Here is a 23,948-nt window from a genome sequence, read left to right as displayed (position 1 = left end):
ATATTGCTTTCAATATATCAATACATCCTTGTGTTCATACCTATTGTGACAGGACTATGTCCTAAACCCTGTAAATGTAGAATATGATCTGGGCAGTGGTGGTACATTCTTTTAATCCCAGCACTTGAGAAGCAGAGGCAGGTGGATCTCTGTGAGTTCAAGTATAGCCTGGACTAAAAAGTGAGTTCCAGCAGAATAAATTTCCCCCACCCCTTAACTTTAGACTTACCTTGGCTTGAATTGAAAGAAAACACAAATGAAAGTTTAAAGACCTACTAGACCCTTTGACTGCTCATGAGAAGAGCAGTTCCTGAGCAGTTGCTATCCCTTTAGCCTGGTCTGCCTGAATGAATTCATTTGGAGCAGATCTATCTCACCTGCAGAGAGAAGCTGGGCTCAGATGGACACAGCTCAAGACTCAAGATATGTGTGTGTGTGTATATATATATAATCATATGTATATATGAGTTAGAACCATAATGGTTATATATATTTATATTAGTTTATTATTTATATATAACCACATATATATGTACATATATGTATATATATACATATATATACACATATATATATGGTTGTAACTCAGCTAGTAGTGTTCTTGCCTGACGTGCATGAGGGTTCAATCCTCAGAACTGCATAGAATGGATATAATGATGCATGTTTATAATCCCAGCACTCAGGGTGAAGAGGCAAGGAAATCAGAAGTTCAAAGTAATTTCTCTCTATGTAGCAAGTTTGAAGCCAGCCTGGGCTACCTAAGACCTTATCCACAAATAAATGAATGAACACATTAGTATAGACATCCACCACATTGGGGTTGCTTAACAATAGCTACCTGAGGTCCCTTTATGCTGAAACTACTCTAGGATGATCCTTGCTGACCGAAGACACATTAAGGCTCTCAGGTAAACAGACTAGACTTCCGAAAGCTCAATACACTGTTGGAACACAGAGAAAACCTGTCTCAAACAAAAAGTAACTTAAGGGGCTGCCGACACAGCTCAGGGATCAAAAGTTTCCTGATCTTTCAGAGGACCCAGGGTCAGTTCCCAGCACCCAATGTAAAGTGGCTCAAAACTGCCTGTAACTCCAGTTCTAGGGTGATCCAGTGCCCTCTTCTGACAGCCACAGGCACCTACACACAATTTTAATACTGTCAGGTATATTTTAGGAATCAATTCTTTGATGACAACAACTTCAGTTTCCACCCAAATCCCATATGTGGTTGTTGTAAGACAGTAAAATGAGGAGCCCACACCCATGATCTTGGTGTGTCTTACTTTCTTCCCAAGAGCCTCTCTGTCTTTTAAACTCTGTCTTTAAAATATCTATAATAAACTACTCTGGGGTCAGTGAGATGACTCATCAGATAAAGCCACCAAACCTGATGATGTGAGTTCAATCCCTGAGACCTACATGGCAGAAGGAGAGAATCAGCTCTCATTGAGTAGTCCTCTGACCTCCACCCCCATACCACATCACACACACTCATACACATGCAATAAATGATGTAATGTTAAACAAAAAACACCTTAATGAGATTCAAGGATAAGTGTTCCAGCACCTCCAAGAATTCCCAAAGGGAATATTAGGTCAAACAAACACTTTTGTTGAGGTACCAGATATGGTTCCCTTGAACTTAGGAAAAGTAGACTGCCCTCTGCTGAAGAGGTGACTCAGACTTAGCCCAAACCTCGGTCTTCTCATGATTAGTTGGTGGTACTGCATCCGGCACAGACATGTGACCAACTTCTTGCCACAAGTAAACAAAAGTAAATAGAAGTGAATAAATACATAGAGGTCACTACAGGAGAATTCAAGGAAAGTATGCTTTAGTGTCGAATATACTCCTTAAGTGATTCACGACGTTAACTTCCTTCTTGGCTCCAACCACACCTCAAGCTGGGAAGTTCAGGCATCTGTAAACACATACAAAATGACAGGGACTAAGGGCAAGGAGACTGAGATGTCTGGCTTTCATATGACACCGAGTGACTGTTTTGCTGCTTTGCTGTCAGATATGTTGGGGTTATATTTTATTAGTTTTTTGAGACAAGGTCTCACTGTGTAGTGCAGGCTGACCTGGAACTACCGATGTATCCCAAGTTGGCTTTGTATTCAAGCTTATCCTGAGGCATCTCTTCAGTCCCAGTTTTTTTTTTTTTTTTGTATGCATGTGTATGTTTTAGGGGTGAGTGAGGGAGAGCTCTCACTTGCCCTAGTGTGCTTGTGGAGGTTAGCGGACAACTTGCGAGTCAGTCCTTCCACCATGTGTCTTCCAAGGATAGAACCCAGGCCATTAGGCCTGGCGGCAAGCGCCTTTACCCGCTCAAGTAGCTCGCTGTTCCTAAGAACTTCGAACTCGTAATTAGCTTACTCTTATAGACCAGGTACTGCCTCCCCAAACGTGACCAGCGCTAGATCCTACTGCGCAGGCACTGGCCGCCTCAGCGTGCTCTCCCGAAGACCCTCCCTGAAAGGGCTCCTAGAGCATGCGCACACCACAGCGTCGCTGACGCGCCTCCGGAAGCACTGGCAGTTTCGGGGGCGGGGCCTGGAAGCGTTTCCGGGGAGGCGGGAGACTCCGGCGGAAGCTGTCCCCGCGGTGGCGGTGGAGAATAAGGCCTTCGTGCGGGCGACTAGGCGCTCCGGTAGGCTGGAGCTGCAAGCGCGGAGCCGTCGGCAGGTACGGCGGGGTGGGGAAGCCGACGGCGGCGGGAGGTCACGGATGGGGTCACGAGCGTCCGGGACGGGGTGCTCACCGAGAGCTGCCCCCCCGGTGGCCGAGACGCGGGACGGCGCGAGCGACTTCGTAGTCCCCGGCGCCCCGGCTCGGAGCCCCGAGGCCTCCAGCGCCACCCGGGAGACTTCCTGTCCAAGGTCACCCCGCGGCAGGTGCACGGCAGGCCGGAGCGCTTGGAGGATCCGCCCGCGCGGCAACCTCAGGGTCGAGCCACCCACGCGCGAGCCGACGCCGCTCTAAGTTTCGCCTCTTTTGTTACTCCGTTGTCACTTGTTTTTGTCCCCAACCTAGCCCTCATCAGCTGGAGTTTCTCTCGACTTTGTATCTCTGGAGCTCAGTCTAGGGACCTTGTCTTTATCTCTGTTCACCTTGTTTCAGTGTTTGTTGACTGCTTCTGCCCCTCAGGCGGTCCTCTGGTTCAGGGCCCGAATGTCACACTGGCTCCTTGCCCATTTGTGTGTTTTTCTCTCTGCCAATGTTGTGTTCTTGTTTCTCTCCCTCCCAACTGGGTTTATTTAGGCAGGGCGGGTCCTGCCTGGACCTCTGAGCCATGGAAGGTGACTCATGACCCCGTGAAACTCGCCTGCCCGGGCGACATTCTCAGTGGCCCGACCGCAGCCTTGCCTCAGTTCTGACCGGTGTCACCTAACCTCACAAAGTCGGGAGCTCCTGGCCCTCAAACTGAAGGCCCATCCCAGGGTTCAGGCAGCCAGTGAATCCTGAACTTCGCTTTCATGTGGTCTGCACAGCTCTCCACAGTTATTTGCTCTTTCCAGGAACCCGAGATGGCCTCTAGGGCTGTCAGGCACTGCCCCTGTTTAACCAGGCCATCATGTCTACAGGCTCAGGAAGGACCAGGTTGACATCTGCCTTTGAGATCCTTAGCACTGTAGCAAAATTTTTAGGGGCAGCTAAGGGAAGAATTTAGAAACCTAATAGTAATTCAGACCCTGCATTTTTCCAAAGTACTATGGTTGAGAAGTGAGAAACAGGGACAAATACAGGAATAGACAGGACATAAAACAATTTATCAAGTGCTAGAGTCAGATATTGTGTTCAGTGTGCACTGAGTTCTAGGAGATAGTAAGAACATTCTAGAAATGGATTGGACACAACAGTGTGAATGATGTAATGTCAGCATAACATTACACAAAGTTACAGTGGTAAGTTTTGTGTTGTGTTTATACTGTATACACACAGCAGAAGGTACTCTGGAGACTTCTGAAGCTGCTATAAGCATGTCCACAGAGCAATTTAGAAACTTGATTTGGAACATTTAGTTGAATCCCTTGTATTGATGCAAGCTCTTAATGGCAGCAGGTTCAGCTGAAGGCTTACAAAAGGAGTCTGGGGGCCCTGATTGCTTTAAATCAGATGGTAGCAGTTTCCCACCTACCTCCCCTCCTTGCCCCTTTGGAATCAGTGCAGAAGTTTACCCTAGTGGCAACTGGAGAAGCACATTGCCTTTGACATGCAGAGAACTTGTGAAGCTGGAAAATTTTCCCTTTATTAGAGTAGAAAATAGTCTGTTATTTCTTCACAGGTGATGCCTTTGAGTTTTTGTCTATTTCCTGTTTTATAAATCTTTCCTGCCTTTACATTTGTTCACTTTTCAAGTTTTTATTTTGGGGTTTTTGCGTTGTTTTGGTTTTTTTCTTTGTTTAGTTTGGGTTTGGTTTGTTTGTAGGGTTTTGGTTTTTCAAGACAGGGTTTCTCTGTTGTGTGGCTCTGGCCTCTGCCTCCTAAGTTCTGGGATTAAAGACATGGGCTGCCACCACCCATCTTGATTTAAGAGTTTTGAAAAACAAGACAGACGGTGGTGGCTCATGCCTTTAATCTCTTGTGAGTTCCCAGGCCAACCTGGTCTACAGGAGTTCCAGAACAGCCAGGGCTACATAGATAAACCCTGTCTCAAAGCAAAACAAACCTGCAAAATATATACTGAACCGCCCAGTGTGATGACCTTGAACTCCTGACCCTCGTACTTCTAGCCCCAAGAGTTAGATTCCTGTGGGGCTGCCACACCCAGCTGAAGTTCTAAATTTTAAAGAAATAGATGCTCCTGTTGGGCTGCTTATCTGACCCAATTAGGTCACCAAAACCCTCACAATGGGTCTCAAGATAGACAACATACTTCTCAGTTTTCTAGCAGAATTTCCTTCCAGAGGTGTGACACATGTCACTAACAGTAAACAGAGGAAAGTAAGCTTCCTTAGACTCAGCTCCTTTAAAGGCAGAAGAGACTGCCCAAGCCTCAAAGACCACTCTGTCCCAGGATTGAGGTTTTCTGGGAAGGGCAACAAATGGATGGAGCTCCTGGAAAACCAGAAATATTCCTCAGTGGGAAATGCTGCCTGGCTAGCGTAAGATGGAGAGAAAGCAATAACAAAGAGGAGGGTCCCAGAGAGCAACCCATTTCAGTAGAGCCGTCTCAGGTTTCCACACCATTGCGAAAGGTTTGAAGATCAAGGTGGGCGCTGAGGCAGATCATTCTTTGGGATAATAAATGTTCTAGAAGAGTGATTAACAAAAAGATAAACATAGGCATCAGCATGGCAGGGGCTAATGAGAGTCTGGGCCCTTGTGGCAGGAAGAGGGTCCCTTATAGTCAGTCAGTTAGTTATACCTAAGACTGTTAGGTGATCAATAAGCATCTGTCCTACTGGCCATCCCTGGGGTTTGACCAGGCAGGAAGGCAAGAATGGATAGAAATACATCATTTTAGTTCATAAGACGAAAGTACAGTTGTTACAGGTGTTGTCACAGTTCAGCCAGGATGGCGGAGCTATGCAAAATGGCCTGGCCCTGCCTAACAGTGCCAAGTTTGACACCTGGAGTCCGTCCGTCCCCAGCGCCACGTGGTAGAAGGAGAGGACTGACTCCTGTGAGTTATCTTCTGACCTTCATGTATGCTGTGTGCCTTTGCACAACACAGGAAAACAAGTTAAAATATAGTAAAAACTTTATTCTAAAATACCACAGAAGCAGGCACTGGAAAGATGGCTCAGGTTAAAAGCACTGGCTGCTTTTCCAGAGGTCCTTAGTTCAATTCCCGGCAACCACATGGTGGCTCATAACCATCTATAATGGGATCTGGTGCCCTCTTCTGGCACCAGAACACAGTATGCATAATAAATAAATCTTTAAAAGAAAAAAAACTTGATGGAGTCTTGCAGTGTAGCTCAGGCTAGCCCTGAACTCACTGTTTCGAGCACTTGGGTTCTGGCATTATAGGTGGGTACTACCATTGTCTGGACAGCAACAGTCTTAATGAGTTTTCTGCCTGCTCCTCGCAAAGTGTTCATCAAGTGAGTACATGTACACAGACTGGCATGGGCGTCCTAAGTTCTTTTTCTTTTTGTATAAGATTTATTTTTATTTGCCTGTGTGTGTGTGAGAGTACTATGTGTATCAGGGTACCTGTGGAGGCTAGAAGAGAGAATTGGGTCCCCTGAAGCTGGAGTTATAGGCAGTTAGTTGTGAGTCACCTGACATAGGTGCCATGAACCACTGAACAGCCTCAAACTCAGCATCTTAAATTTTCAGTGTGATTTTTCCTTTCAGAAATCAGTTTGGTTTAACGTAGAGAAATGCATTTTCTCTTTCTATTCATTCAGATTGTTCTTTGATGGCCATGGCATAAGGAACATTATCACCAGAAATACAGCTTTGCACTGGGTAAGCTATAAATGTACTAATAACATAATTTTTAAGACTATTTATTGTAATAGTTTCCTATCAGCAAAAACAATGTAGTTTGTTAAGATTTTTGTTGGTTTGTTTTGTTTTTGTTTTTTGAGACAGGGTTTCTCTGTATTTATTGCTTTGGAGCCTGTCCTGAAACTAGCTCTGTTTACCAGGCTTGCCTTCAACTCACAGAGATCCACCTGTCTCTGCCTTCCAAGTGCTGGAAGGAAATAAAGGCGTGCTACACCACTGCCTGGCTTGTTTTGTTTTTATTTACTATATGTGTATGGATGTTTTGCCTTCATGTGAGGCTGGTGTTTACAGAGGCCAGAAGAGAATATCAGAGTAGATTCTTGGACTAGAGTTGCTTAAGAGTTGTCATGTTGGTGCTGGGAATCAAACCTAAGCCCTTTGAAAAGTAGCTAGTGCTGTCTCTTAACTCCTTGTCAGATGATTTATCTGAAGAAGAAACCCTGCACATTTTACGGCTAGTCACCAGAGTAATTCCTATTAATAAGGCCCTTAATTTCAAGGGAAATTTCTGTCAAATAATTTTTTTTTTTTTTTTTTTTTTTTTTTTTTTTTACTTACTGAGAATTTCTGGGTTCTGCCACCTGTTGAGCAGTGTGGTCTGAGGAAGTCTTGTCATGTGAGTTTATAAGCTTCCCTTTTCTCTCAGAAAGTAAGCTGTGAAGGGCTCTCTGCAGGGCCCGGATTTATAGGCTACATTTTGTTGTAGCTGCAAAGCATTTGACTAACGAGAATTTGGGTAGGCATGGGGTGTTGGTATTTTTTCTACATTTGTGCCAGACTTTAAATTTCCTAAAGCAACATTTACTGTGCTTAAATGCCTTCTACAGTGAGCATGCAAATTACCATATGCTCTGATTAAAGATATCCCTGGAGGGCTTCCGTATAGGCACTGGTAGATCTGCCTCCCTGTTTCCTTGCTGTCTCTGTGCTTTCAGGGTGTTTAGTCCTTGTTAAAATGGTGTTTATGATTTGATATACAAATTTCTCAGCTAAAGAATAAATAGTGGCTACTGCTCAGCTCATCGGCATGGGAGGGATGATAGAGGCGGTCTTTTTCAGGGGGTCTTCAATAGAAGGCCCTTTAGCTTCTGCTTTATTTTGGTTTTATTTTAAACTTTTTTATTTATATTTACTTTGTATGTGTGGGCCTATGCCTGCAACATGTACAAGTCAGAGGATAACTTAGAAAAACCTATTCTCTCCTACCATGAGGATCCTGGGGATTGAAGTCAGGTTTTAGGCTTGGCAGCTGGCCGTATTACCCACTGAGCCCTATCACCAGCTCTTCTGCTTTAAAAAGCCATTAAACACGTACCTTTAAAAGCAGTATCCCGGAGGCAGGTAGATCTCAAGAATTCCAGGGTTATACAGAGAAACCCTGTCTAAAAACAAAAAAAGCCATATAGTTTCCATGAATGATGAAAGGAATGAGCTAGGATTGGTATAAATTGTTTTAGAAGAACCATTGCTATTAGAGTTTTTAAATTATGTACAAGGTGACATAAAATTGCTAGTTTAAGTCTGAGGTTGGCAAATGCTTGAGTTTATTAATGAATTGCTAATAATCTAAATTATGGATTACCTAGAGCTGGTGTGGTGGCACATGCTTATAATCCCATCACTCAAGAGAGGATTGCCCCAAGTCTGAAACTAGTGTGGGCAATATAATGAAGCCTTATTTCAAAAAAAAGGATTATTTAGGTTGTTTGTGAAACATGTTCGTGTTTTCCTTCCTTCCTGACCCTACTGCACCCGGACTCTGATTCGCCTAAACATGTTGGGTTTAAATCTGACCACTCCCCCAATAAACAACCTTGGGTAAATAGGTCGTTCTCTTGGGCTCGTCAAACTATCAAGTGTTGTAAGCAGACCAAATAAGGTGGAGAATATGAAGTGCTTTGTGCAGAGTCTCCGTGGCAGTGAAGTTGAGTCAACCCTTCACAGATGGGAAATATTTAGGACAGGCTGGAGAGATGGCTCAGTGATTAAGAACACATACTTCTCTTGCAGAGAAGAATTCAGTTCCCACATGAGGTAGCTCCCAGCTGCCTGTTTGATATTTCAATTCCTGGGATCAAGTACCAATTTCTGGCCTCCAAGAGCACCTGTACTCACATGCATAAGCCCACACAAAGACACACACACACATAGTTAAAAATACAATTAAATTGCTGGTCAGTGGTGGCTCCCTTCTTTAATCCCAGCACTCAGGAGACAGAGGCAGGTAGATTTCTGAGTTTGTAGCCAGCCTGGTCTACTAAGGACTTCCAGGATGGCCAGGGATATACAGAGAAACCCTGTCTCAAAAAACTAAAAGATAGGTAGGTAGAGTAAATCTTTTTTAAAAGATTGCAACTGTATTGCTTGTGTGTAGATGTTCTTGCCCTCCCCTAAGCGGTGTAGTCTGGCCCTGTTCTGGAGGCATGTCAGGGATTATGGGTGGTCGTTTTGTTTTGTTTTCGAGACGGGGTTTCTCTGTAACAGCCCTAGCTGTCTTGGAACTTAATCTGTAGACCAGGCTGTCCTCAAACTCACAGAGAACAACCTGCCGCTGCCTCCTGAGTTCTGGGATTAAAGACATGCGACACCACCGCTGCCGCTAGTCTGAGTGATCTTAAGATTTTAAAATATTCTTGAAGACATAAAAGTAGGTAGCATTGTAAATATTCAGCCATTTTCTTCAGATGACTTGTGCGTCCATGGAGTTTATATGTTTGAGGGGTAGTTCTGGAACCAACCCCCATAGATACTGTGAGACATGTACTTGTACATTAACAAAGAGCTGCTATTCTAATAATAATGATATTTTCCTAGTTACCCAGTGTTGCATTAACTTTTCCTAGGGAGATGCAAACAAATGTTTATTCATCCCAGATAGGTAGGTCACCAAGGACCGAGCAAAGTACGATTCCACCAGAGTCCAACTTAGTGAACCAGTGAGTTTATTGGGCTTGCTTGCTACAGAACATGGATGAGGGTCTATTTACAGGACCATGGGTGAGCTCCACTCCAGCATAGATAATGACCTCTCAAGAAAACAGCATTATGGAGTCTCCCCTTTCAGTTGACCTCTCACCTCCTGTAGTTCACTTGGGGAGTTGGGGGATGGATGGGGTCATGAGGAAGTAATAGCTAGACTCCCTAGTGATAGTCTTGGACCTTCCCTCATTCACGTGCTAGGGAATGTCAACATCTCTATAATAGTCCTGTCTGTCTCTATATTAATTTTGCTTATTGGTAGCCATAGCTACCTGTCCAAGGTATTTCCTGCTCCAAAATAGCATCATGTTCTGCTTGAGGGTTAAAAAAAAAAAAAAAAAAAAAAAAACCACAAACCTTTACAGTTGGCATTGGCAATTGGGCATGATGGCATGCATCTGTAATACCAGCACTTAGGATGCTAAGGTAGGAGAATGGAGACTGAGGCTTCCTAGACTACATAGCTAGATCCCTGTCTCAAAAAGAAAGCATTAAGTTTTTGGTTTTGGGGTTTGTTTTTTTTAAGACAGGTTTTTCTGTAGCTCTGGCTGTCTTTATAGACCTGGGCTGGCCTCAAACTCAGAGATCTACTGCCTGCTGGAATTCAGGGTGTGTGCCCCCACACCTGACCAAACACCTAATTATTAATCACTCGCTGCCTTTATCTCTAGCTTCTGACAAGTCACTAATCCACTTTCTAAATTTGTTTTGTCTTTTTATAATGAAATTATGAAAATAGTGTCCCTTTGTTTCTAGCTCTTCCCTCCCTCCTAAATTCACTCTCCTCTCCTCTCCTTCCTTTCTCTTTCCATATCCTGCTTATCCTCCCTTAATCCCTTCCTCCTCCTTTGTCTTGTTCTTTATGATGCTGAGTATAAACCCCAGAGCTTCCTGGCCCCTGGGGCCCAGCCACTTTCCAGCCCTGGCTCCTTTCTATCATCTTTTCTCTGGGCCCTCCCATGTTGACATCTTGTTCTTTTTTACTGCCAGATATCTTTTAGATGTGCTTTTGTTTTATGTAGTCATTACTTGATACACACTTTTATTGTTTAATAATGCTACTATGAGCTTTGATATGAACATCATGTGTTCTATCTGTTGAGCATATGCTCAAAAGTAGAATTCTTGGGTTACATCTATTTAACTGTTTGAGAAACTCCCAACCCCTTTTCTGCAGCTTTTAAACTATGTCCATGCCTACCAACAAGTGTGTTCTAGTGTCCATGGGACATACTAACAATTGTTAATGCTTCATTTTCATGCCATCCTAGTGGGTGAGAAAAGGATTTGTTTTAGTTATTTTAGGGACAGGGAAAGATGTAGTGCTGGGCATGAAACCAGGTACCTTGCACACAGTAGTACACAGGCATTCTCTGGTATTGCTCTGCTGGTGCTGAGTATTGTTAATGAGGGTGTTTCTCTTTGGAGAAACAAATGCCTTTTGGGATATTTGTCCATTCATTTCTATTGGATTGTTTACTACTGAGTGTAGGCTTTGTATACAGTCAGTATAGGTTATTCATAGTAGTATGCAAATACAGTCTCCTATTATGTGTGTGTGTAGTCTCTTTTATTTTCTTGATGGTACCACTTAAGGCTCACAGTATTGTAGCTTCCTACCCATCAATTCTGTAAATCCCATTCGCTGTCTTCCAAGTTTAGACTTTCTCCTTTAGTCTGTGGACACATTAACCTTGAAACACCTTACTCTGACACTCACTCCTCATGCTTAATGCCGAAACCTAGTGTTGTGGTTTCATTCTGTTGCTGTGATAAATAGAACACTGTTTAAATGCAACTTGAGAGGAAGGGGTTTATTCAGCTCACACTACTAGGTCACACTCCAATCAGAAAGGGAAATCAAGGCAGGAACCATGGAAAACTGCTTACTGGTTCACTCTGGCTCATTCAGACGTATGGTCTACTAGTTACCTATACAGCCCAAGGCTTCCTGCTTAGGGATGGTGCCACCTACAGTAGGCTGAGCTCTCCTACAGCATTAATAATCAAGGCATAAGCATGGCCACAGGCCAATCTGATTCAGGTGTTTTCCTGCCAATGCTTTCTTCTCAGATGGCTCTAGGTTGTATAGACAGTTAAGACTGACTAGGACACCCCACCTTGCCAGGAGGGTGAGGCATTGTCAGTTTTCTGGAGATTGGTGCTACTGCTAAGACTGCCTGGAGCAGGAAGTGGGGTTGCTGGTCAGCTCAGCATTTTTCCCCCTAGGTTCCTACTCCAGAAGCGCTCTCTCTCTCTCTCTCCCTCTCTCCCTCTCCCTCTCTCCCTCTCCCTCCCTCTCTCTCTCTCTCTCTCTCTCACTCTCTCTCACTCTCTCTCACTCTCTCATTTTTTCAAGACAAGGTTTCTCTCCTGGCACTCAACTCTGGCCTTGAACTCACAGAGCTCTGCCTGCCTTTGCCTCCCAAGTGCTGGGATTAAAGGCATGTGCCACTGCATCCAATTTAACTCTGACTTTAAAAAGCCTGTGGCTCACAGTTGGCACCATTCTCTAAGATCTTGGAATTCAGCACATTTTTCATATCACTTGGATTATTTCCATAAAAAACATGATATATGAGAACCTGTCTCCAAATTAAAAGGTGATAGGACCTTGTGACTACATGCTACCCCACTCTGGGTTCTTCTTATGGCCTTTGCTTGAATGCCATGCTGAACATGTTTGTTCCCTCTGACAAATTATAAACCCCATGTAAGAATGGCAGTGTTCCTGGGTGGTGGTGGCGCATGCCTTTAATCCCAGCACTCAGGAGGCAGAGACAGGCAGATCTCTGAGTTTGAGGCCAGCCTGATTGTAGAGTGCCAGGACAGGCTCCAAAAGCTACAGAGAGACCCTATCTCCAGGTGATGATTTAATTAAGAAGGCAGAACTCTGTGAGTTTGAGGTTAGCCACGGCTACACAGAAAAACTCTTATCTCAGAAAACAAAAAAAGAAGGGTAATGTTTCTTGATGTTCTCCTGGAACTTACTATGTAGCCCAGGCTGGCCTTGAATTCACAGAGATCCTCTAGCCTGCACCTTGGCGGATCCCATGGTGGAGGACAAACATGCCATCAGGCAGAACTTACATGGAAAGGAAGGAAGTTTTATAGGGAAGGGAGAGAGAAGAAATAAAGGAGGGGGGTACAGAACAGAGATCTGTCTCCTTCCTCAGATGTTGAAAACAGAGGGGGAGGTGGGTGCAGTTTGCCTCTTAAAGAAACCTTTGCACCTGCTTGCAGACTGTAGTAACATAGCAGCCATAGGACCCTGGGCTGGTCAGGGTGCATTCTGCCAGGTGACGGCGCAGGCCTGCCTTCCAAGTGCTGGGATTTTAGCCAATTGAAACAGCCACTTTAGTCTAAACAGGTCACAGCCACTTCTGAGTCTGTTTAGAAATTCAGAGATTATGGAGCAAGGCCACATCCACCCTAAGACAAGGACAGTTACCACCTTGACACAGCTAAACAAGCATGGCATGTTTTCTAGTTATTTTTTTTCCCCCCTTTGTGGTGAAATGTGATCTTCAGTTAACTTGATTATCTGAGGCAGTCTCGCTACATAAACTAAATGGGCTCAAACTCACAGTTGTCCTACCTAGGTTTCCATGCTGAGTTAATAGGTGTCACCTCTGTGTCCAGCTTTTAATTGACTCTGAGTTGTGCAACCAACACTGCTGCCATTTGCCAGGAATCCCAGTCCCTTTTGTAGATTTTAGGACAATCCAGGAAGCCTGAGGAACATTTTATTAGAGAGGAAGGACAGGCACACTGGGTCTTGGAGCCTACTGGGAGGAGGCAGATGAGTAAGAGAAAGAGGTGAAGATGGCAGTCGGGCTCTGCGATGGAGACCAGCAAGCGCTTGTGTGAAGTGAGGTATCTTCAAAAATAAGATAAGGAAGCTCAGGATCAGGGCAAGCATGCTTTGGATATGGGCCAGTGGTGGTAAGAGATAGGGAAGTAGAGAGCAGGCAGGCCGTTTGAATTTCTGCAAGCTGTGGCTGCATTGAGAGAGAAACTTCTGTCCTATATATTATCTCAGTATGGGGATAAGTACTCCTGTCTCCTTAAAGTGTATCTATCAGCTTTCCTGGAGGGTGATCTGGCAAGCCCAGTTGGATTAAAAGTCCATGTGTTGTCAGGGAAATGGGAGGTGGGAGGATAGGAGTCCAGAGCTGATGTTGAGAAGTCTGTCCTCAAGCATCAATTGCTCATTCACAGCACAGCACAGCAATTGTAATACTCAACTCCTGATTTCTAGTCTAGCACTGTTCTCCCCCTTTCAAACCAAAATTCTACTTTGGCAAGAAATACCTAGAAGCTCTCCACCCAGATGCCCTCAGCCCAGGCTCCGGCTCTGAATTTACATAGACATTCATCTTCCACCATGCAAATGCAAGGTCTGTGTTTCTTTTACAAACTAGAACACCTGCTGGGTGGTTCTGGCAGAGGCAGCCTGTCTATAGAGGGTTACACAGAGAAACCCTATCTTGAAAAAGAGGGGGGGGGAACCTTAACACATACTAAACAGTTTATTTTATGCTCTATTTTCATTTTATGTTTATAAAATGTTTTAGGATGTATAAAACCATAAATTAATGCCTTCTTCAAAAAGTACTGCCTTAACTAAAGATTATTAATGACTGGTCTAGCATTCTGGTTTCCTTGGAGGAGTCAGGGTGCTGTGAAAAGCCTATGGGGAAACCCCATAAGGCTTTGGAGTTAACGCTGACCTCGATTCAGCTCTCTACTTAGTTAGAACAAGCTTTTAACTTTAGGAAAGTTGCTTAAAATAACTGAATTTAAGAACATTGAGCCCTGCATTTGCTGAATACTTGAGTGGGGGACTGGCCTGGAGCTCAGCGACAGCCCATTCATCTAGCACAAAGCCAGCTCTGGGAGAAGAGGAAGAAAGGGAAAGCCAGGTGTGGTGGTGTTCACCTTTAGTACCAGCACTCAAGAAGTAGAGGCAGGAGCCTTTAATCCTTTAATCTCAGCACTTAGGAGGCAGAGGCCTGCTGATCTACATAGTTCCAGGTTGGGGGGGGGTGGTGGGAGGGGGATGAGAGGGAGAGAGAGAGAGAGAGACCTTGTCTCAAAACAATTAAAACAAAAACACATGGAAAATGGTATGCCACATTTGACACATAGTAATTATTTTTTGTTTGTTTTTTAGATAGGGCTTCTTTGTGTAATTAATAGTCCTGATTGGCCTGGAACTCACTTTGTAGACCAGGTTGGCCTTGAACTCACAGAAATCCATTTGCCTGTGCCTCCCAAGTGCTGGGATTGAAGACATGTACCATCACCACCTGTCTACACAGAGTGATTATTAAGAACACCTCAGTTTCTTCATTTGTCATCTCTCTTGTCATTCAAGAGTGATTTCTGAGGAATTGAAGGATGATGCAAGAATTATAAGGAAGACTTTTAAGAACTACTGTAATAGATGGCTTAAATGGTAAACTGCCCAGCAAACATGAGGATCAGCACCTAAATAAAAAGTGGGAATTGGTGGTATTTGCTTGTAATCCCAGCACTGGAGAGGAAGACAGGTGATCTCTGCAGCTGGGGTGGCCAGCCATCCTGAGTTTGTCCTAAAATCACAACATGGAGTCCTCTGAGACATAGACTAATGTTGACCTCTGGTCTTCATTCACGCTAACACATAAGACCCTTCCTAACACACATAAACTAAACATATAAATTAAATTTTAACAAAGAAGAGTGACTGGATCTTTGTTTGATCTGTCCAGCTCTTTATCTGTTACTTAGAAAGCTTGGTGTTTATTGATGATTGCTTTCTAGTATCAGAGCAAAGTGACACAGGGCAATGAAAAATGCTGTATATGTTTTCTGTGTGTCTTTGGGGCAAGTGTATGCATATGTATATGCATGTTTGCTCATTTGTGTGTAGTGTGCACATGGTGGAAGCCAGCAACTGATGTCTGTCTTATTTGGTCACTCTCACTAGTGTATTGAGCCACATTCTCTCACTTAGCCCAGAACTCACTAATTAGGCCAGTCCAGCCAGCTTGCTCCAGGAATCCATCTCTACTAGGATTACAGGCAGGCTGCTGAGTGTTACATGGGTGCAGGGAAGCACTTCCCATGTTGAGCCATCCTCCCCTAGGCCCTGCTCTAGGTGTTCTGTATACTTTGATAAACTGCAGAATCAGGGAACCTGCAGGACCTCTAATGGACCCTGTCTTGTGGGGAACTATCTCATGCAGTGTCCAGGATGTTCCCAGCAGCAGCATAGACCATTCTTAATATTTTCTAAGTCTATTGTCAGGGACAATAGCTATCACCTAGTAGATCTATAAGTGTGTCATCCAGCTGTATGGGGAGACAACCAGATAGAGAACCTTGCTGTGCTCAAAACGTCAGAAGTCCTGAAGGAGCTAATCTATCTCCATGACCTCAAGAGTGATCTGTAGGACTCAGCTAACAGACCAATTGTATAATTTCCTTGATTCTGTTTTCAGAGCCATTTCTCTAGGTTCTCCCCTGAATTTGAGACCAGTTGTAGCTCTTTGTGTTCGTGTGTATGCACGTGGGTATGCATGTGTGCACATGTGCATGGTTGTCCGTGGAAGCCTCGGATCATCCTTTTTTGTCCTCTGCCTTATTTCTTGAAACAGGGGCTCCATGAATTTGGGGCCAACTGATTGGCTAAATTGACTGTCCCACAAGCTGGGTGGGGTCATCTTCAAATCTCCACCCTGAGGTGTTAGGGTCACAGCTATCAGCCATACCCATCCTTTTACTTGGGTTCAAGGGAACCAAACATTTGTCCTTGTGCTCATAGGCTGTGACCTGGCCATTTCTATCTTAAGAATCTTTTCTTTTCTTTCCTTTTGGAGTGCTCGTGGAGATGGAACCCAGAGACATACAAGCTAAGCACACATGTTATTTTCCCCACCCCACAGCTATATTCCTACCCCTACCCATAGTCTTTTTGTTTCTCCCCTGGTCCTTCCCATGTTCCTGTTGTTCCTCCTCCTCCCCCTTCATTTGTTTTGATATGAATCATGTTTGTTTTTATTAGAAATAGTTACTTTGTTTTGCTTAAAGGATTTATACACAGGAAGAATCACATTATTCAGCTTGTCTCAAGGAATGGCTCCTTTGGTTGAGTGCCTAGAGGCTAGAGGACTTGATGGAACTTGGGACTTGTCTTGGTGTGCTGGGCTGCTTTGAGGATGGAATTACCACTAACCTTTCTTTCTCTTGCAGCACTAAACAAGATTGGTGATGAAATGGAGCCTGGAACAAACTCTTTTCGAGTAGAGTTTCCAGATTTTTCCAGCACCATTCTGCAGAAACTAAACCAGCAGCGCCAACAAGGACAGTTATGTGATGTCTCCATTGTTGTCCAAGGCCACATTTTCCGGGCACACAAAGCTGTTCTTGCTGCCAGTTCACCGTACTTTTGTGACCAAGTACTCCTGAAAAACAGTAGGAGAATTGTTTTGCCTGATGTGATGAACCCAAGAGTATTTGAGAACATTCTCCTCTCTAGCTACACAGGACGCCTTGTGATGCCTGCTCCAGAAATTGTTAGTTACTTAACAGCAGCCAGCTTCCTCCAGATGTGGCATGTGGTGGACAAATGCACTGAGGTTCTAGAGGGAAACCCCACAGTTCTATGTCAGAAGCTAAACCATGGCAGTGACCACCAGTCTCCCAGTAGCAGTAACTATAATGGCCTGGTAGAGAGCTTTGAGCTGGGTTCTGGGGCACATACTGATTTCCCCAAAACACAGGAACTGAGGGATGGTGAGAATGAAGAGGAGAGCACCAAAGATGAGCTGTCATCTCAGCTCACTGAGCACGAGTACTTGCCCAGTAACTCATCCACAGAGCATGACCGACTGAGCACCGAGATGGCGAGCCAGGATGGGGAGGAGGGGGCCAGCGACAGTGCTGAATTCCACTACACCCGGCCTCTCTACAGCAAGCCCAGCATAATGGCTCACAAACGCTGGATCCATGTGAAGCCTGAGCGCCTGGAACAGACGTGTGAGGGCATGGATGTGCATGCGGCCTACGATGAGCACCAGGTCACTGAGTCCATTAACACCATGCAGACAGAGCACTTGGTCCAGCCTTCAGGGGTGGAGGAGGACTTCCAAATTGTGGAGAAGAAAGTGGAAGCAGAGTTTGATGAGCAAGCAGAGGAGAGCAACTATGATGAGCAGGTGGACTTCTATGGCTCCTCCATGGAAGAGTTTTCTGGAGAAAGGTTGGATGGGAATCTAATTGGACACAGACAAGAGGCTGCCCTTGCAGCAGGCTACAGTGAGAATATTGAAATGGTGACGGGGATAAAAGAAGAGGCGTCCCACTTAGGATTCTCAGCCACTGACAAGCTGTATCCTTGTCAGTGTGGGAAAAGTTTCACACACAAGAGTCAGCGAGATCGACACATGAGCATGCACCTCGGTCTTCGCCCTTATGGCTGTGGTGTCTGTGGTAAGAAATTCAAAATGAAGCACCATCTCGTGGGCCACATGAAAATTCATACAGGCATAAAGCCCTATGAGTGTAATATCTGTGCAAAGAGATTTATGTGGAGGGACAGTTTCCACAGGCATGTGACTTCTTGTACCAAGTCCTATGAAGCTGCAAAGGCTGAGCAGAATACAACTGAGGCTAACTAAAAATAGGTTCTGGCCCTTGAGTGGCATGCACAAAAATAAACTATGGTAATTAATGCAAATCTGGGCACAGATGATGCGTGCCACTTGCTATTATGAGAGAAGCTTAAAAAGAAAAAAAGGAAGATATTTCTGAAAGACCAGCTCTAAGTAGGCCAATTAAAAAATTTAATCCCTCAAATTTGTATGTTCTGGTCCTGGCCTAGAATGGATGGTAGGAATAAGTTCACCCAGTGCCCAGCTGGCAAGATAGCCCTTCCAGCCAGCAGTGACTGAGGCGTTGGACATAGTGGCCGACTAACCCACCAGTTCACTCAGGTGGAAGCAGTTGTCTATCACGCAGTGCCCTGAGATGTGTTGCATTTTATTTTCCCCTGGTGGATGCAGGGGTTCTGGGGCTTTGCTTTGGTAGCGCATCACTGGATGCTACTCTTCTCAAGGCTACACCAGCCTGACTCCTGGGCTGAGATGTGAACAGAGCTCTTCCATGTCTAGTTTCATGCTTTCTAAGGTTCTAGCTGAAACTGTGGCAACGCTCAGTCGACCTGAGTCCAAAGCAGATGACTTGGCTCCTGTTAGAGTGCTTCAGACTCTTGACAAAGCACGGTTTTGTGTTTAGTTTTAATTGGGTTTGAACCATTGTGTCTCCTTTTAAGTCTGTGGGTGCCAGAGGTAGGTGTTTCTAGTTAATTTGTTACCCTACGCTTCCCTTATTTAATGGTAACAGCTGGACTAGACATCCAACCTGCAGTGACTGATCACAGTACTGGCAGTGTCTTGTGGCCCTACTGCCTTAGATCATGGTGCTTCCTAACAAGGGTCAGCCAGGGATCACAGTTCATGGGACCTAGCCAGAATGCATGGCTAAGACTTATCTGTGAGTGGGACACTCCCATACTCAGCAGAGACAGTAACTTATAAAAACAGAAAGCTATACTTGAGAAAGGTCTCAAAAATACACTGGTGTGGGGAATGCTGTTTTAGAGGGACACTGAGCGGTACTGTCAGCTCTGTATGAGACCTGCATTCAGAGTGTGAAGAGTCCTTCATTAAGCAACATCATCTACAGATTTCTGTTCCTCGGTCACAGAGAAAGCTGCACACATTTATAAGTCCCAGTAGTTTACACCCACTAAGGGAAGGAAGGCCACCCCGCCCTTCAAGGCCTCCTCTCCCTAGAGTGAATATTTTAGGTTGTAAAGAAGTCTTGCATTCAGAGAGCCTTTTTAAGCACGTGACAGGCCTGAGGCTCTTCCTGGGGTGAGTGTCTGTCTGCTTTTCTTCCCTGGGATAACATTCTGACCAACAGTAGCTCAGGGGGTAGGGTTTATTCGGCTTGGTTTACACTACCATGTCACAGTCCATTCTGGGGTAAATCACAGCAGGAACTTGAATATTGACAGTCAAGACAAGACTATCAGCCACAGACATACCCACAGGCCAGTCTGATTTGGGAGTCCTTCAACTTAGACTCCCTTCTCAGATGACTCTAGGCTGTGTCAGATTGTCATCTCTAGCTAGACAGTAGGACAGGGTGTTGCTCCTGTGTCGCCTTTCCCTACACAGTCTTTTACTGCTAAGTAGAAACTTTTTTCCTTAAAATAAAAATTCTTTTTTCTTGGATTTGGGGTGAAATTTTGTTTTTAAAGTTTTTCTTTGATATTTCTGGCAAGGGCTTCTGATCATGAGGTTTCTGATACCAAGAGTTCACCTGTGACCTTTGTTTGGGAAATGGAAAGAAAATAGGGACACGCATTTAGCCAGTAAATGCTTGTGATCAAGATTGTAAAACAGGGATCTATTTATGAACACTGTATCAATCTTGGTATATAAAAGCACTTTGTATTTAAAATTTTATTATTATAAGTATGGATGTAGGGTTTTTGTTATGTTTTGTTTTTACCTAGAAACGAGATAATACCTCCTGGTGGTTTGGCACATTCAGATGATCTCCCAGTGTGGAAGTCTGCAGCAGTCCTGTGTATGCACATGGAGGGGATTGTACAGCCACACTCACATGTGCCTCCTAGTCTTCTCATGGGAGAGGCCAATGGGTTTAGGGATGACCCTAAGATGTATGAGGGTGAAGCTAGTAATATCCACCCTGAGGCAGTTGAACCATCTATAGTTAGAAGCTATTCCTGCCCTGCCCACCTCCTATTCACTGCCTGCCTTCTGCCTATTGCCCATTGAAGTCTCTATTCATATGAGAACTAGGACCCTTGTGGAGAAGAATCTGAGGGAAAAAGAAAACACCCTGGCAACATCCGTGTGTTGAATCAGTACCCTTGTCATGCATGATGACAAAACTTTTGTTCAGCTGGAATGTGGCAGACCCCATGAATAGGTGGGGTGTCCTAGGTCTTAGAGGCAGAGGAGTAACTGGATTCTAGGCATTGAATCAAGGTTCCTGACCTACCTTTCCCATTAGAGGGCCTTCCTGCCCCCCTGCTTTGCTATAGTACTGGTTTCCTCACTGCCTTAGGAAGTCCCCGCCCTTCCGGACGAGCTTGAATAGTAGGGACAGCACTGTCCAGTGTTCAGGGACTTCATCAATGGCCCACCAGCAAGGTGTTTGTTCTCTACTTTGAGCCTTGACTGGTTTTTCTTCAGTCCTTCTAGGAAAGGGCTTCCAGCCCCACTGGTTGCAGTTCACAATCTGCATGCACCACACCTTCAATCTTGGATGCACAAGTCAGTGAGCTGCATGGTCCGGCTCCTTGTGCCGTTATTCTGAGCTCCCCTTCTCTGGCCAGGTTCTTCAGAGCCTGCCCTAGAGGATTCCCTCCATTGCAGGGGGCCTTTACTGAACTACTCTGACCCTTTTAGCTGCTGGGAATGCTGTGTGCCAGTGTGGAAGGGAAGGTGAGGAACAAAGGCTGTGGCTGCATTCTGGAAACCATGTGCTGCAGCTGGGTCCCCAAGGTTGCAGCGAAGCTTTGCCTGTCCCACACATGAGGTAGTGCTTGCTAAACTCTTGATAGTTTGGAGATGCTGGGCATCGGGGGCAGGGTTGCCCTTGGCCTCCTGTGATTTAGGTTGCTTTGGTGACTAGTGAATCCAGGTTTGCTTTGGGTTTATTTTCTCTCTTTCTCTCTGATATTTTACATATTTAAAGGTACTAGTTTGTCATTGCAGATCTCTACTGATAGTGCCCTGTGGGAACATGCTGGAACACCTTTGCAAATGTGATTTTTTTTTTTTTTTCAAGTGTTGCTTGAAGCCTGTGTTATGTCAGTGGCTGCTGCCTTCTTTCTTTTTATGTGGTTCCCAATGTTTCTTCCAGAAAATGACTTTATTTATGCAAGTCAGGTGACTCTTAGGCCACAGAACCATGGGATGATAAACAGATTGTCATTAGGTGCATATCATGGATACTTTGTGAACTGCCTATGTTGCAGAAGTTAGTTTTTTCTAGAATTGCTGTCTTTGGTGTACAGCGTGGTTTTAACTGAATGTTACTGTTTAATATTTTCTTCTTATAGAAGAGACCATGCCCTTTTGTATGACACGTTTTAATAAATGTTACCTGTCCATTTTGTACAAAGTTGTGTTTTTTCTCTTGTGTTTTGTTTCTGACTTTTTAGCCTGAGATTAAAGTTGTGCCATCGCCTTTTAATAAGTAAAGACCGCATAGGCAGATCTCAAAATCAGTGAGTTACTAGTCTCAGTAATGGGTACTGATGGTTATTTCATCCAAACCCACCTGCCAGAAGAGTCAGGGAAAAACATTTACTCTGCAGGATATCCTCCTGGCTCCCCCCTTCCCCTGGGAAGAGGCTGACTTGCTTCTGGGTTCTGCCTTGGCTTCTGGTCAGGAGCCATTGGAGTTGCTCAGTCTGGGAGGACCGATGGAGAGGTTGAGAGACTCACACTTGGCTGCCTCCTCTAGGTGCAGGCTGGCAATGGCCAGGCTCCTCTTCTAAAACAGCTGAGGCTTAGCACCACCACACCCTCTCGTTATTTCAAGCTCAGGATTGGTCCCTGCCTTTTTCCAGCCCTCAGGTACTTCACCCTATGCCTATTTCTCACCAGGACCTCTGCTGATACCTCAGGTGCCCTTATTTCACAAGACAGCTGTTGCACAGCACAATCCAGTGGTGCCAAGATTCCAGAGCAGCAGGACAGTGTGGCTGCCACATGCACTGGCAGGCTTTTCTGCTCTTTGATGTCCCCATGTGCCTCTGTCAACACCTTGTTTCCCCTTGGTCTGCCCTCCCTCCTGCATCGCTTCCCCCCCACCCCAAAAGCCCAGCCCTGGAAAGGCAGCAGCCTTCTTCAGAGGCCCCACTTACTTCCTAACAACAGCTCATTACCAGAGACACTGCTTGTTTTAGACCAAACTTAACCATCATCCCACACAAACCTTCTGTTGCCACTGTTTGTTGTGAGATGAGCCCCCACCCCGTCGCTGATTTTGAAGCCAGCTCCAGATTGCCTAGACTCATTTAGCGTTCTCTAGATGGGTAGAACCCCCAGAAGACTATCTAGCCTCTTTTTTTTTTTTTTTTTTTTTTTTTTTTTTGAGGTGAAGCCTGCCCATTCTGACCACAGGCAAAGAGCACTATGTCTGTCATGATGAGATGATGAGCCCCTTAACTCTTCTTGCCACCCCTTCCTTGAGGTCCTGGTAGACAGTGCAGCAGGAACTACAGCAGTCAGGTAGCAGGGTGGAGGCCACAGGGCTAATGACAGCAGCATGTGAGCACAAAGGGAAGATGGGGTGGCACAAATGGGAACAAAGGAGGTGGCATGTGAAAGGCATTACCCAGATGGAGTCTACAGCACCTGTGCGGGTTTATTTAGCTTCCTTCCTAGTTGGCTCAGGGATAGCTTCCCACCAAGCCACAGAAGCATTCCTCGAGATAGCCTGGTGGCTAGAAGGTTCACACAGCCCAGTGGACCCAGGGATCAGTCAGCAACTGGAAATGAGGTAAGCTCAAACCTGCTGTACTCAGAGTGATTATGTGGTGAATAGCTTTAAATGTGTTCTTAATATAGATAAATGCAGGAAAAAATCCACTCATTCTTAACCTGCTAGGCTTGTGCATTCTCAGTGGTAGAGCGTTTTCTTAGCATGACAGGTCTGGGCTCCATGCTCAGCACTGCAAAACAAAACAAAAATCTGTTTGAAGTTGAGTGAAAGTGGGCATGCTGACCCTTTTTTTCTGAGAAATCACAAAGGTCAGTGCAGCATGGGAGACACCTTGGGCTTTCTTTGAGTCAAAAGGGAACAATTTGAGCTTCAAATCTTGAACACCTTTAATTTCTTCCAAGCAGATGATTGGCCAGCTGAGCCTTGCACATAGCAGCAAAGGTGTCATTGTCCTGTGTGGGAAAGCATTCAGAAGCAATACCATAGGTAAATGTACAGTTTAAATAGTGACTTTTCACCTAGACTCAACTGATTATGAGTTCTATTTTTTTTTCTCCCTCAATACTCCAAAATAAGAAGCCAGTAGCAAAGCTATTAAATGTATTTATAACCTAATAAGATAGTAGTTACTCCCCAGAGGACTCTGGCTTGCCAGATATTGCAACTAATATTGATATATGGAAGCTAAAAGCTCCCTCCAGAACTGCCCATCCTGTTAATTTGGGGTCAGCAATGCTGTGATAAAATTTCACTTATTAGGGTTCACAAAAAAAAGACCCTCAACTGCTGGGCACTCCAGTCATGATGGATGGATGTTGGCTCTGTAAACAGGCTGATGGTCCCTCAGGATTGAGGCTGGCCTTGAATTCTCAAAGCCACTTGCTCCCTAACGCTGACTTTACAGATATGTGCCACCATGCCTGGGTCTTGAATTTTTTTTTCCCCCTTAATGGCTAATCAACCC

General features: G+C 44.9%; 1 protein-coding gene across 2 annotated transcripts; it reads left to right on the top strand.

The window, feature by feature from the left end:
* Window positions 1–2,555: 2,555 nt before the first annotated feature.
* Zbtb43 (zinc finger and BTB domain containing 43) lies at window positions 2,556–21,655 on the top strand. 2 transcript variants are annotated; one of them, XM_051185242.1, is made up of 3 exons: window positions 2,556–2,689; window positions 6,364–6,424; window positions 16,685–21,655. In XM_051185242.1, the coding sequence occupies exon 3, from the start codon at window positions 16,708–16,710 to the stop codon at window positions 18,109–18,111; it is 1,404 nt and encodes a 467-aa protein (XP_051041199.1). In that variant the 5' UTR covers window positions 2,556–2,689; window positions 6,364–6,424; window positions 16,685–16,707; the 3' UTR covers window positions 18,112–21,655. The 2 variants fall into 2 exon arrangements, with proteins under 2 accessions (XP_051041199.1, XP_051041200.1); XM_051185243.1 differs by lacking the exon at window positions 6,364–6,424 and having other exon boundaries at window positions 2,563–2,689.
* The last annotated feature ends 2,293 nt before the right edge of the window (window positions 21,656–23,948 follow it).

Source organism: Phodopus roborovskii, unplaced genomic scaffold, assembly GCF_943737965.1.
Source record: "Phodopus roborovskii unplaced genomic scaffold, PHOROB, whole genome shotgun sequence".
In the NCBI taxonomy this organism is placed as follows: Eukaryota; Metazoa; Chordata; class Mammalia; order Rodentia; family Cricetidae; genus Phodopus; species Phodopus roborovskii.
This window is presented reverse-complemented; position numbering and strand designations above follow the sequence as displayed.

Coding starts and splice junctions, on each gene's coding strand:
- Zbtb43 (XM_051185242.1), top strand. CDS start 16,708: ATGGAGCCTGGAACAAACTCTTTTCGAGTAGAGTTTCCAGATTTTTCC.